Raw genomic sequence first — 14471 nt, forward strand, 5'->3', positions numbered from 1 at the left:
CCATCACAGGAGCCAAGTTTCTCATTTACAAAGATGCACAAGGCTCTGCTTGGCACGACAGTGCTGCTAGCTATTGGCTCTGATGACAATTGCCATTATAAGGAGGAGCTCAATAGGAAAGTCATCTTTTCTATAGGAAAGTCATCTTTTCTATAGGAAAGTCACAGGTCTCAATTCTCATTGTTTTTAAAATGATTATAAAATGGATTGATTCAGGTGAAGTCGAATGTACATAGGAGGTAAAGTGGTCCATGGCCACCAGGGGGCTCAGGCAAGCTAAAGAGCCGGGTACACAGGACCCTCAACCAAGCTTTAAAATTCCCATTTGTATGATTGTGGTTAATGGAAGCGCTTAACTGAGGTCTTTTGTCAGTTGCTTGCCATGGAGAATCTCATTTAATTCTTGCAAAACCCCTGAGATAGGATACTACTTTACCCACTGCACAGATGGAAAGACTGAGGCTAAGGGGTTCATTGACTTTCCTAAGGCCATACAGATATTTTCAGGAATCCCTGAACTAGGGCCTAGTCTTATTCAGACCTTCCACCACACTGTCCCTTCCACCTGTCCCCAAAACACATGCATACACTCACACAGAACTGTCTACTCACTGGAGTCATGCTCATCCCCTGCCTTGGCCCTTCCCCTGGAGAATGTCAAAGGGATAGGAGAGGAAGCAGTGTTAAGTATGTACTGTAGCACCAGTGCCTTTCAGACATTCACAGCCACTTGATGAGGAAGGGACTGTCATCCTATTTAAATGAGGCTCCAAGATCTGGCAAAGGGCATAGCTGGGGCAAGTTCCGGGCCATCTGACCCCTCCCACCAATACTACAAGTTCTCCCCAGCACCGAGGGTAGTGCCCCTAGCTTTTCTCCCTCCCAGAGTTTGAGACTCCCCACCAAAAATAGAATCAGATTTTTCCCTTTCCTGGTTCCCAACAGGGTCAGAAGAGGGAACAACTGGGGAGAATTGTGTTTCTACTGCTGTAGGGTGGTTTGAAATGCTCCCACACCCACTCCAGCGTCCTTATCTGCTCTCCATCCCATGGTAACTAAGCATTACTTAGCAAGGAAACAAGGATGCAGTCACATCTCCCTCCTCTCACCATGCAAGCATGCCCTCTGTCCTCTTATTAGCCCAGGTCTGGTCTCTCTGGTCCTAGCGAGCAGTGTAGCCCTGAGAAGTTCCCTCCAGGGGAAATTGCACTCCTCCTTTTTGCAGTTCTGGGGACTGAACCCAAGGCCTCTCCACCACTGAGCTACATCCTTAGCAGCTCTTATTTTTTGAGACAAGGTCTTGCTAAGTTGCCCAGGGTGGCCTCAAACTTGAGATCTTCCTGCCTTAGCCTCCTGAGTTGTTGGGATTACAGGTGTGCACCACCAAGAATCTGCACTCCTAAAGCTCTGGACTCTCTACTGCACTGGGGATGATACCCAGGTCCTGCCTGCACTCAAAACCTTCTTTTTTCATATCTCCAGAATGTCCTTCTACCTGACTTCCTGGTTGGTCAGGGGGCAACCCTAGCAACACCCCCAGCTCGACCCTTGGTTCACAAGAATAGGTGACCCGTGCTAAGGATGCATAAAGAGTCCAGCTCAGACACGGCCACCAGGGCTCACCAGACCCTAGTCCAGATACCCAAAGCCCCATCCCTCTTTCCTGCCCCCCTGAACACCATGCTCATTGGTCACCAAGCATTTTCCCTGTCCTGCTATGCTGCTCCCTTCACCTGAGCTGCCCTCCCAACTCTGCCCTTCCTCTGGAGAGACTCCCTGTACCTTCTCAGAAGCCTTCAGTTCTTGCTCAGAACACCCCAGCCTGGCTGATGGCCCACTGTATCGGCCTGGGGTGCAGGTGGCCAGCAGGTTGTGGTTACCAGCTTCTGACACCAGCCTGGGCAGGTCTCTCCTCAGGCAGGGAGCTGGGAAGGAAGGGCCTTGCTCATTGCTGGGACCCTGCATGGGGCTGGGCCATGGACAGTGGATGTCCACTGACCCCTTCTCCAGCCATTTGATGGGACAGACTTGAAAACCACATTCAGTTTAGCCCCACTCACTGAAGCAAAGCCACAGTGTCAGGGAGAGGAGCAGCCTCTGCCCCAATGGACGGCTCTGGGTTCAAGTCCTGGCTTGGCCACTTTCTAGCTATGTGACTTGGAGTTTGTGCCTTCATCTCCCTGTGAACGCAAAGGGTAATAACCTCCCTCCCTGGGTTAGTGTGAAGATTAAACAACAAAACCTCCGAGAAGCAGAGCCTGGTGCCTGATGAGTGCTCAATGATCGCAGTTGTTATTATGGTTAGCACAGTGTGGGGCACACGTGGGCACTCAGTGATAGTAGCCCTTGTGTCAGAGCCAATGCTCTGGAGCCGAGAATCCTCTCCCTGCTTTGTTGACTCCTGGCTGTCCACAAATATGGATCCAAATCCTCCATCCAGCGTCTTCCCATCAGCCTGGCCCCATCTCTGCTCTACCCCCTTCTGCCCCCTGCAGTCCATGCTCCAGCCCCTAGAATCTGTCACTCTGTTTCCCTACCCCTAGGCTGCACAGAATGTGCAGCACCCTCCCCATCCTATTGGCCTGGAGGAGTCCAAGCCACCATGGAGGCTGAGTTCCCTTGCCTCATTCACTTTCCTGTGGCCAGCAGTGACTCTTCCCCAGCCCTGAGAATTCTGTCATTTGGTGATTTGGTCCACCCTCCACTAGTGAATCCACCAGGTGGGGAACATGATTATCTCTGCATCCCCAGAGCCACCTGGCACAGACTGTAGCCTGTGGTGGGCATCAGCACATGCCAGCTCCAGCCCACTGCCCACCTAGTACTCGCTCAGGGCTGGAGGCACTGCGTGCACGCGGGACACGTGGATTTGTCAGGGCAGCTGAGTAGCGAGGTTTATAGGGGAACCCGGCGGGGCAGCATCAGGAAGGACAGATACCTGCTACTGACTTGGCAGGCTCAGGGCACAGCCAGCCTAAGCTGAGGGTCAGGAACCACAGCTCCTTCACTCCCCCAAGGGCACAGTGCAGGCGGCATGATGTGGGATGCCCCTGGAAGGGCAGGGGCATGGGGCTGACTCCCTCCATCAGCCTGGAACAGCACTGGTGCTAAAGCCCTCATCAGTATGACTAGGGTAGAGATCTTGGGGACCTCCTTGGGGACCAGAGCTCAGGGGAGGGTCACAGCCCATCCAGTGTGTCCAGCCAGTGAGCAATGTGCCAACAGGTAGAGTCCCACATGCAGAGCTCCATCTGGGCTGCAGGGGGTGGGAGACCTGGGTGGGCAGGCGGGCACGGCAGCAGAGGCCCCAGGAGCTTAGTCCAGTGGCCCCTGGAAAATGAGACGGACGCAGCCATGTTCACCCGTAAGCCAGGCCCCACAAAAGGGGCAGGCGGCATGGAAAGCATGGGTGCCGTGCGGTAGCGGCGTCTGGGCCCAGTAGCGGGCAGTCTTCTCAGAGCAGACGTGGCCGCAGGGTGCAAAGGCGTGGCTGGGCGGCCCAGGGTCCAGGCAGAGGCCAGCCTCCTGGCCAAGCCACAGGGGCACATAGGGCCCCACGAGGCGGCAGAGAGGACACTCGCGCTCCTGGGGGCCCCGTTCCCGCCGGCAGCCCCAGCCGTGGTAGCCGTGGACATGACCGCAGCGGACGTAGACCCAGGGCTGCTGCTTGTCAGGCGCTGTGCGACCGCGGGCTGGACTGGGGAAGGCCAGGGTGCTGAGGCCCACTGGGCACTGGGGCCGTGCTGCATTGGCCTCCTGCCGCTGGGCCTCCAGCTGCTTCAGCGTGGGTGCCCGCAGCAGCCCTGCCGGAGTGCGCCACAGCAGTGTGGCCCCACACAGGTCGATGAGCGAGCCGTCTTGCAGCACGTTGGATTCATTTTCCACCTGCCAGAGGCAGCAGAAGGGCCTTAGCCTAAGAGGCCCCAGCCCACCATCAGGCAGCCTCACCCCAGACAAGCCCTCTGTCTATCCCACTGACACTCTCTGGATAGGGCACGCTGGGTCAGCAGGGCAGGCTGGGAGGTCATGTGGGAGTGGGAAGGCAGACAGAGGCTCCCTGGGCACTCGCTGTCCCTCACTCTCAGCATAGGCTTTGGTGTCCTCACTGGTCAAACCAGGAGGTCGGGACACAAACAGGGTTTTTCCAAAGCCGTCCCATAATGGCAGAGGCAGAAAACACCTCTTGTGCAGAATGCTACTACTGAGGCCAAATCGGCTGTCCCAGGGTCATGGTTAACAGCAAGGACTCTGGAGTGACCTCGTGGTTCAATAACTCTGTATTCTTAGGAGAGTAGCTTAACTTCTCTGTGTCTCAGTCTCCTTATCCTCAAGGTGGGTTCCAGGTCCCCATCTCAAGTGGGTCTCATGAAGATTAAATGAATTGATCAACGTAAGTACTTGGACCAGAGCTTGGCACACAGCTCAACAAGTGTCTGGATAGTTTGTGTGCATAGATTTTAAAAATGACGCTTATCGGGCTGGGGATATAGTTTGCCCCACAAGCACAAGGCCATGGGTTCAATCCCCAGCACCACACACACACACACAAAAGATGCTTCCAACCCTCCCAGTAGCATCTCTAGATTAGCCCTGCTTTCCCCTGAGGTCTTCATCTCCTTGGCCAGCATGCTGAAACCTAGGAAGAGCCCTGAGTGGCCACATGCTACCTCTCTCTAGGACTCACTCCCAGCTCTGAACCTTCTTTCTCTGCTCTGTGCCACGTGGTACTTCCACGTGGCCAGCACTATCAGAACTACTCCAATGGCCGTTTCCCGCTGGGAGAGGATAATAAAGCGAAACCTGTTTGTACGGGACAGACACACTACAAACTGCCAACACTCTAGGCTATAAACTGCTCACACATGGGCCAAGTGTCACCCTCCTAAGAGGGTGTGATTTTTTTAAGCTGCTGGCAGCCTCGCTGCTCTTGGTAGTGCACAGTGTCTCTGTGCAGCTCCACTTCTTATCACCCCAGGGATCTTCAGCACTGCGCAGGCTACACCTGGGGATGCTGGTCTGCTCCTGCCCGTGGGACAAGTGGCATGCGCCAAGAACTCCTGGGGTTCTAGATGGAGCCCACTGGGGCTCCCTCAGGCGTGAGGACAGCAAGTCATCTTTCACCTTGGGCAGGGGGATGGGCAGATTATGCAGGCCTGGGAAGGGCTGTGGGGGAGATGGAGTGGGCCACCTACCAGCTTCCCCCGCTGCTGGGCTGAGCGACTGTCTCGCAGTGTGTACACATTCCCGCAGACGGAGATCTCCCGCCAGACACCTGGGGCCGAGTCTTCTGAGAAGCCTCCCGCAGGGTGCATCACCAGGACCCCATTGGTGGTCAGGCCATCCATCAGGCCATCGGGGGTCCGCCATTTGGCTGCCCGCTCCTGGGACCACATGAGGGATCCGATCACATCCCTGGGTATTCCCAGCTGGCTGTGTACCAGAGGGGCTACGTCTGTACCCCAAGTTCAGAGGTAACCCAGACAGGCCCGCATGACTTGGGCACCACCTGATCTCCCCAACCTCAGGCTGCTGTCTATGGAGTGGGGTTGTAAGCCCTACCTGGGTCATGGTTAGGATGACTGTGGGCGGGTCCATCACTCCAGGGCACGGCACCTCCCCAGCCTCCCCTTAGTTCACTCTCTAATGAAGAGCTGTCCCTGCCTGGGGGTCACTCACTCCAAGGAAGATGTTGCTGGAGGCATCAAAGCCAGCAGCATAGATGCGGGCAGTATAGGGTGGCCTGCGGTCACAGAGGATGCGGCAGGCATAGCGGGAGATGGTGCTCTGGGCAGAAGGGCCCTCTGCAGCCCCTCCTCCAGGGGATGTGTCTGTTACCACAAAGTCTATCATGTTCTCTGTGGAGCGGCCAATCTGCAAGGGAGGGGAAGGCAAGCACAGGGGTTACACGCGCACAGCTGGACTCACAGCTTCCCTCCCCAGCGTCCCAGCAGCTGCTCTGTGTGCAAGGCCACCACACAACGAGGCTGCCAGACAAAGAGGAGGGGACTCCGGGCTCCCAGATAGGGTCTCCACGTCCAACTGGATATGGCTTGAAGCTTCTCCTTCTCTGCCTCCCCCCTCCCACACTCAATAAAAGCTAGTTGGTCGGCTTATAAAACAGTGGAAAAGTGACACCTCTGGTATGGAAGGGCTTCAATATTCACAACAAATAATGACTTTTTAGTAAGAATTGACTCTAAGCTAAGTATTCTATGTGGAATACCTCAGTGTTATTATCAGTACCACTTACAGTTGGGGAGAGCAAGACCCAGGAGGTTAAAGGACTCTCGCCCAAAGTCATCCCGTGGCGAGTGACGGAGCTGGCATCTGAACCCAGGCATGAGGACTCTCACACCTGCCCACCTGCCCTCTGGACTCGGAAGCCAAATGGGCCCCACTCTGGGCATCACATATCTGTGTCTTGACATGGCAGCTGCCTTGCTATGCCAGTGCAGAGCCGGTAACCCCTGCCAGGACATCCTGCTTCTTCATAGTACAGAACACTGCCTTGTACCCCTCCACCCACAAGGCACCTTCCCATGGCCTTTAGCCCTGTGGCCTCACCTTGGAATGCCTGCAGAGCTCAGAGGCCAGGAGGCTGGTGGAGGGGTTGAGCATACCTGGAACATGTCTGTGTCGCTGTCATGCGTGTACTCCACTATAACTGAGTGGCTCCGGGACAGTGTGTATGAGATGCTGTGCTGGCCTCGGTTACTCAGTGCCTGGTAGGGAGAAAGAAGTCACCTCCCAGGGCATGTGGCCATGAGAGATATAACCTTCTGAGCCAGAAATGAGCTCAGGGCCTGGCAGTGATCCCTGAGGAAGGGAGCTGCGTCCTGTGCCAAGGGGACCGCTCAGCAGGTGCTCCTGCAGCCACCCCAAGGATGGACTATGATTCCCATTTTACAGCTGAGGGAGCTGCAGCTCAGGGAGAAGTGACCTGGTTCTGCACAGCTGGAACGAGCAGAGCTGACTTCTACCCCATCCTCCAGGGCCAAGTCTTTCCCTTTGCTACTGTTGTGTAACCATCACATCCCACTCTAGGAGCCTTGGCTTCCTCTAAAATGATCCTTTCCATCCAGTGAATGAGGTCTGGTGGTCAAGGAAACATTTTGCAAACTGTAAAGTCCTGTGCACACTACAAAGGATTGCCCACCATCATCATTTCTCTGGTAGCCACTAGGCTGTGAGTGACAGCACAGTGCACTGCCCTGCTCCACAGGGGCTGTGGGCAGGCCAAGACCTGGGCCTGGGACAGGGTGCTGGGATAAACTGCTTGCCTTGGAGACGAGGGGTGTAGAGATGTGGTGCATGACATCTGGCTTCACTCCATTGGCATGTGGCCGGCGACTCAGTGCAAGGCGGCTTCGCCGACGACCCTTGTCCCCACTTGCCAGACACCCATTGTAGCTGTGGTTGTGGGGATTAAGAAGAAAGGGTTGTAGGAGGAGAGAAAGAAAGAGAAAGTGAGCCCCTGGCAAGACTTGAAGAAAACTGCCAGCTCCAGGCAGGTCCTACCATCATAAACAAGATCTGGAAGCAACAAAAGCTAGAAGACCCTACAGCAGCAGATTGGCATGTTAGGTGTGTTGTGGGGGGTGTCTTGCATTCAATTAACCAAGTGTTCCTGGATGCCTGAGCCGTGCCTGGACAGGTGCTGGATGCTGGGGTTGTAGAAATGATATATCCAATGATCAGTTTTGTGCTGTCAGTGGAGGGGTCCCCAGCTTCTCAAGGACCCAGGCATCAACTGCCATGACAACATGCCTCTGGGCCCAAGCCAAGCGTACCCAGGTCCAAAGGCAGAAGGAAATTCTGGCCCCCAGGATCAGGTTTTTGGAGAGAAAGAACACCTACATAAGGCCATGAAGAACTGGAAAGGATTCACCTGTAGCAAACTATAACTTATTACACCACTACTAGAAAACAAATGGAGGAGATGAATGGATCCACAACGCTACTACCTCCATATCTCCATCCATGTCAAGTTGCCACCTTCCTTTGCAGCTCTTGTCCAGGGGAAATGATGGTGAGAAGCAAAGATGGAGTGAGTCAGACCCTTGATGGCTGCCATGTACTGCTACCTCTGTGTTCCTGGCCCTTCACGTTCTTAATTACCTAATGGAATTTGTGCATTGTCCTGCCAGGCAAGTGTCTTTCTTTCCATTTTATGAATAAGAGAACTGGAGGCTCAGGGAGGTAGAGTGACTTGCCTCAGCCTATAAGTTAAAAAGTCCAGATTTGAGGTCAGGTCTGCCCGACTCCAGACTCGCAGATGTCCTTCTAGATGAAGGGCTCAATATAAGCCAAGGCCCCAAGGCTGGCAGGGTTTGTGAGATCAGGGATTGGTCATTTGGGTTGTAAAGTGTTATCAGGGGACGATGAAGTTGGTAGAAGGGTAAGAATTATATTTCTGAACACTAGGCTAAGAATTATATTTCTGAAGGCAGTCATGGGCAATTAGCTGCCATATACAGCAGGAAGTGATGGGTGATTAGCTGCCATATACAGACAAGGACCACTTGAATCAGAATCTCCTGGTGAGTTTTTTAAAGTCCAGATTCTCTGGCCCTACCTATGGAGATTCTGATTCTGATTCTGACAAGGTGGGCCTGTCAATGTGTGTTTTCAATGCACTTTCCAGTGGCTCTGATGCACAGCCAGTGTGGGGCTTCTCTGCTTTGCAGAGAATAGATGGCTGGTACGGGCCCATCTCATTGGTCTACATTTTCCCCCATCAGTGGCCTTGCCCTCAGATGGAAAACCAGGCCTTTCCTGGGGACATGAAGAGCTGTTATGCTCATGCAAGCACCCTAAGAGGGGCGTTGCTTTTGCCCTTTGGAGTTCTTCCCATGGGGTCAGGGGTGGTCTAGACAGTGGTGGTTTAGGACCCAGGTTCAGGATTCAGGCGGGCCTGGTTAATGGGGCCCATTTTTCAGAACCTACCTTGTAGTTTCATTTTAAAAACTAAATGAGGTTTGAAAACATTTGAAAATTCTTGGCACAGAATTTGGCATAGAAAACAAGCTCTTGATAACTGTTAGCTGTTATTGTTCTTAAGGGAAAAAAAGCCCATTATACATATGTGTCAACAAGCAATAGTCATTATTATTCCTTAATAATCATCATCATGAGGTTAAAGCTTATTAAGTAGTTTCTTCTGGACTGATGACACAGAGAGGCCAAAAGGAGACATGGATTGGGGCGGAAAAAGAGGGATCTGTGCCTAGGGCAGAGCTGAGAAGGAGGTGCAGGAATTCAGGTCAGGCCAAAACCAGGGGGAAAAAAAAAAAAAAAAAGATGAGGTCTGTCCAGCCACCAATTCCAGTTGCTTTCTCTCTCCTGGCTTCAGTTTTCCCATCTGTAGCTTGAGGGTGAGCTGTAGCTTAGTGACAGTCCACTAGACCTAGAGTAAGAAAGACCTGGGTCCAAATCCCAGCCCTGCCACTTACCAGCTGTGTGCCCTTGGGCCAGTCACTTCCCCTCTCTGAGCCTCGGTTTCCTCACCTCCTTCCTCACAGCATCTTTGTGAAGATTGAAATGAAATAATGTCCATGAAAGGGCTTGGCACAGGCCTGCCTCCCAGATCACTTGATACGTGCCGGGCACGTTCTACATACTTAACAAAATCATCTCTTTCCTTCCTTCCTTCTTTCCTTGCTTGCTTCTGACAACCCTCTGAGGCAGGGAATATTATCATCCCTGTTTGTAAAATGGGAATGGGAAATGGAGGCACAGGGAGTTCAGCAACTTGCAGAGGCAGAATTGGAATCAAGCAGTTTTGTTGCAGAACCAGAGTTCTTTGCCCCACACAACACATCATAGGTGCTTTGCAGAAGGCAGCAGTTGTTACTTTTTCTCATATGATCAGAAACTTGGGTGGGCTGTCTCAGGAATTTGTGAAAACAGGAAGATAAAATAATATCTATGAATTGAGGTAAGTTTAGTCAATTTTGTCTATCAGCTGGGAAGGAAACAAGGGAAAACAGCAGAAGGCCCTACTTATTGGGAGCTGGGGCCCTCCCTCTGGCTGCTAGGTGCCCATCCCTCCTGGATCAGGGAGGCTCACCCCAGGACGATGAGTTCGCCATACTTGATGGGCTCCTCGCCCGGCTGTGCATCTTCACTGGAAGAAAGGATGCAAGAGCCCTTGTTCCCGGGGTGCTGGAGGTCTGAGGTTCGGGGGGTCCCCACTTCAGGGTTTCCTTCCAGCACCATTCTGGGCAGAGTGAGAGAGAAGAAGAGAGCTTTGAAGCTTCCCACCCCAGTCCCCCTCAATCCCAGCTCCAGTCTGCTGCAAGCCACCTAGGCTAAGGCAGAGTGACCTTTCACACATCTATTGTTATGGCAATGATTCTCCTCTGCCTCCCCTAAACTGCCAAGGGCTGCTGGGACACCAGGGAGGGAGATGTGCAGAATGGAAACAAGAGGGGGAGGTGGCAGAGTTAGAGGTCCCGCATATTTGGTGGGGCCAGAGAAATGGAACAACTTGGTTGGTGGCCAAGATCCCAGTCTGGGCTGTTCTTGGAAGAAGGGCAACCCAGGACTTGGGGGTCTTAACTTGGTCTAAGACTCAATTCCTGGCTTGAGATTTTAGCCCCAGGACCTCTGAGTTACCCTCTGTCAGGTTCTTTGCACCCATCTATCCATCATAATCTTTCTGCCTCTTTGCATGTCTAGGCCTCTGTCCGTCTGTCTGTTTCTCAATGACTCTCTGTCCTCCCAGCACTGTCCTTCCCCCCCATTTCTCTTCCCACCCTCCTCCCCCCTCCTCCTGTTGCCTACTTCCACCTCACCATCCATCTGCCTCAGTCTCTCCATCTTGACCTCGCCCTGAGGGCAGGCCTCTCGACTCTCCTGGGTGCGCACCCCCACCCTCCCTCAGGTGTCAGCGGTCCCCCAGGCCTCTGGGTCTCTGGAGGCCTGTGGGGGCGGCGCTCCCCCCTCTGGCTCAGGCTGCAGCAGAGCTGTCTCCCGCAGGCAGCCAGTTTGGAAAACATCCCTATGCTGTAGGGACTGCGCTGGGGCAGGCCGGTGCCCGGCGCCCCGGGCGGGCACAATGACGGCCCAGAGCATACGCAGATACACAGCCAGCGGCCCCTCCACATAAACACGCGTGCGTGCACAGTCCTGCACACCCGGGGGCCACGGGCAGAGCCCGGACGGGCGCAGAGCCCAGCCCGGACCCGCGACTGCAGGGACAAGAAGACGCGCAAACAGCCACAGGCGGCGGCCTCAGACCCACTCCCCCGTCACCCAGACACGCAAACACGCCCCCCGCGCCCGCCCGGCGCAGCCCCCGCCCCCTCAGCCCTGGCGGCCTCACCTGGCCGCTCTCCGGGCCCCGCTCTGGGCTGCTCCCTCCCCGCCTCGTCCCTGCTCGGCCCCGGGGCCGCTGCGGCGGGATGGGCCCGGCCCGCGGCGGCTCTGCGCTGCCTCGTCACGGGGACACCCGGGGCCGCGGGGAGGGGACGAGCACGAATTGGCACACTCCGCCCCCTGGATTGAGGCCCCGCCCAGTTGGCTCCGCCCACAGAAGCCCCGCCTTGTCTAAGGCTCCGCCCCTTGAGGCCTAGCTTTCCCTTGGTCGGCAGAGCAACGCCCCTTACCAGGAGAACACGCCCCCTCTGGAGACCACGCCCCGGGCACCAACCAGGGCACAGGAAAGCCCCGCCCACCGCTGTCTGAGGGACTCCCTCGCGCTCTCAGCTGGCGCAGGGACTCCTTGAAAGTCTACGAGACCCCTCCCCCCTTTAGGGGTCCCCAGACTCCGCCCCCATTTCCGGGGACTCCGGGGGTTCTCCTGGAGACCCTGACGTCTTCACCCACTGTGAGGCAGAGCCAGATCCCTGGTCTGAAGGCCCATTTCCCTAGCTTTAGGCTGGGGGATCTGACATCCCATCTCCTGCTTGGAGATCCCGCCTCCCATATGGGGAAGCCACAGAATTAGAGGAGGAGAATTAGCGGGGGCGAGGAGCAGAGAGAAGGAAAATACTGAAGAAGGAGGGCGGGGTCCGTGCGTCGGCAGCAAAGGCAGTGGAAAGCGGCTGCGCTGAGTTACAGACCTGTCTTCCAGCCCACCTTGGCCGCTTTCTCTCTCAGTGATTTGACCTCGGGCTGGTTCTGGGTCTCTGGGTATCCAGAGGCTCACACCGTGCCACCTCTTCCGCCACCACGTATACCCTGCCTGTGATAGCAAAAGGATAAGCAGAGCCTTGGGGGCATGCAGCCAGCCCCTCTAGGTCTGGAGCTTCAAGAGATCTCTTTTACCCCTCTAAAAGGCGCTGTGTGCTGGTTTTTGAGAAAAAAACCAAAACAAGACAAAACAAACAAAAAAAGCCTTTAATTCTGGGGAGGCAGGCATGGTAATCATTCATTTTTACAGAGGAGGAAACAAATTTACAGAAATAACTTGCTCAGGGCTATTTTGCTAGAAAGGGGCCAAGAGGGAGATTTCAGCTATATGAGTGACTCCGAAGTCCAGATTCTTAAGTTGATTTTTTTTTGGGGGGGGGGGCGCGGGTAGATGGACTCCAGGCCCTCCCGCATTCTAGGCAAGTTTCCTACATCCCCAGCCCCTGGACACCTAATTTCTAACATTTCATGTTAGGATGGGGGCTTATAGGAGAAACTTTATCTGCATCAGATGAGGCTCCTATTTTTCGGTATCTCTTGGTATGGAAGAACAAGCAAGGGCTGGGAGAAGCCCAAAGGGGGGACCATTAAGTTATCTTTGAGGTGTGTGTTTTATGTGGAAATCAAGGAAGACACACGGAGGAGGTAGCCTTTGACTTCCATTATCAGGCATGAGTAGGAATTTTCTCATCTGTTCCTGAGAGGGAACATCTGCCAATGTCCCCCACCCCTGACAACTTGCTGCATGCAAGACTCCCAATCTTCCAGACAGCCTGGGCCCCACCACATTTACCCTACCAATTTCCCCACCTAAAAATAGGAGGCAAAGAGACCAACTGCTTTGCCAACTGTTCTGGGGCCCCAGCAGCCTGATGAAACAAGAAAGTACCTATCAGCACATCCTTTAGGGACAAAAGCACTCATTGATCAAAGAGAAACCCCCTGAGAAGCCTCTACTAGCAGGACAAATCCTGCACCACTGGGCAGCTTTCATCACTGAATGCCTTCAGTATTAGTCTCTTGTATAACCTCATCCTCCAGCTCATTGCCTGCCAGAGTAGTCCCTCAGTGACCATGTACTGAATTACTGTTATAATCCGCAGTTTACAGATGAGAAAATTGAGACCCAGGGAGGGCCCAGGTCATGCAGCCAAACAAGGGTGGAGCTAAGGACCAGAATCTCAGTTGCAGTGAGGGAGGTCTGGGAGAGATTGCCAAGACTCATGAAGGAGGAGGCATTCGATTCTTCCAGGGTACAATACTGGGTGGGATTAGAGTTGTATGGCAGGAGCTCAAGGAGCCTGAGTCCACCTGACCACTGAACAGTGCTGAGGTTAGGAAGAGGAAGGGAGAGTTGGGACACCACCAACAGCCAGGGATGCCCAAGTTCCAGTCTTGGCTTCTGGTTCTAAATCCAGCGCTTTGTGCCAAGAACTCCAGCTTCTTAATCTTTCCAGGCCTCAGTTTCCTTATTCATAAAATGAGAATAATAATAATATTAGGGGCTAGGGTTGTAGTTCAGTGGTAGAGCAACTGCCTAGCATGTGTGAGGCACTAGGCTCCGTCCTCATAAAAAGAAGTAAATAACCATTGTGTCCATCTACAACTATCTATCTATCTATCTATCTATAGTTTAATAATACTACTAGTAATACCTACTTGTTGAGCAAGTAGATTTTGAGCATGATTTTGCGGTACTGTTCTGAATTCTCTGCATGCAGCCTCTCCTTTTTATCTGTCTTCAATCTAGGTCTTCTCCCTATAGCTTCAAAGGAAGGGACAAAGAAAGGAACAAGATACAAACTGTATTTCTTCTGTTTCTTGGGTTCAAGTATCTGAAGACTGGAAGAATCTCAGAAGCTAATTGAGAAAGGATATTGAAAAAACACAACAAAGAGAAACAGCAGCAAACTCTGGGCTGGGAGATTTGAGTGAGGAGGGGAGAGCTAAGATGGTGGGCTCTGTCCTTGAGCCTTTGCTGGAGGTAGACATGTGGAGTTGGAAAGAGAGAGAGAGAGAGAGAGAGAGAGAGAGAGAGAGAGAGAGAACCCTTAGATTGATTTGGGGATCCAGAGTAGAGGACACTTGGCCTCACTTCTCAGTATAGCTTCTGCAGGAAGCCCTAGGCTTAGGGTGACAATCACAGTGTGTCTATTTTTTTTTTACTTTATTTATTTTACTTATTTATTTTTTATGTGGTGCTGAGGATCAAACCCAGTACCTCACAAGTGCGAGGCAAGTGCTCTGCCACTGAGTTATAACCCCAGCCCCACAGTGTGTCTATTTTATGCTATGACCACCAGGCATGGAAGAGTGTTGGAATTTTTGTGTCCAAA

At 53.5% G+C, this 14471-nt stretch overlaps 1 protein-coding gene across 2 annotated transcripts; it reads right to left on the reverse strand.

Moving 5' to 3' along the window:
• Positions 1-377: 377 nt before the first annotated feature.
• On the reverse strand, positions 378-11461 carry Peli3 (pellino E3 ubiquitin protein ligase family member 3). Of its 2 annotated transcripts, XM_046445169.2 has the most exons (8): positions 11327-11461; positions 10070-10219; positions 9453-9524; positions 7281-7410; positions 6621-6722; positions 5677-5871; positions 5193-5381; positions 378-3885 (listed from the first exon to the last, which is right to left on the reverse strand). In XM_046445169.2, exons 2-8 carry the CDS (start codon positions 10216-10218, stop codon positions 3316-3318), a joined length of 1407 nt encoding a protein of 468 aa, XP_046301125.1. In that variant the 5' UTR covers position 10219; positions 11327-11461; the 3' UTR covers positions 378-3315. The 2 variants fall into 2 exon arrangements, with proteins under 2 accessions (XP_046301125.1, XP_046301126.1); XM_046445170.2 differs by lacking the exon at positions 9453-9524.
• Positions 11462-14471: the final 3010 nt, after the last annotated feature.

Source organism: Marmota monax, unplaced genomic scaffold (genome assembly GCF_021218885.2).
Source record: "Marmota monax isolate L192 unplaced genomic scaffold, Marmota_monax_Labrador192_F-V1.1 WCK01_AAM20220418_F8-fsc00038, whole genome shotgun sequence".
Taxonomy (NCBI): domain Eukaryota; kingdom Metazoa; phylum Chordata; class Mammalia; order Rodentia; family Sciuridae; genus Marmota; species Marmota monax.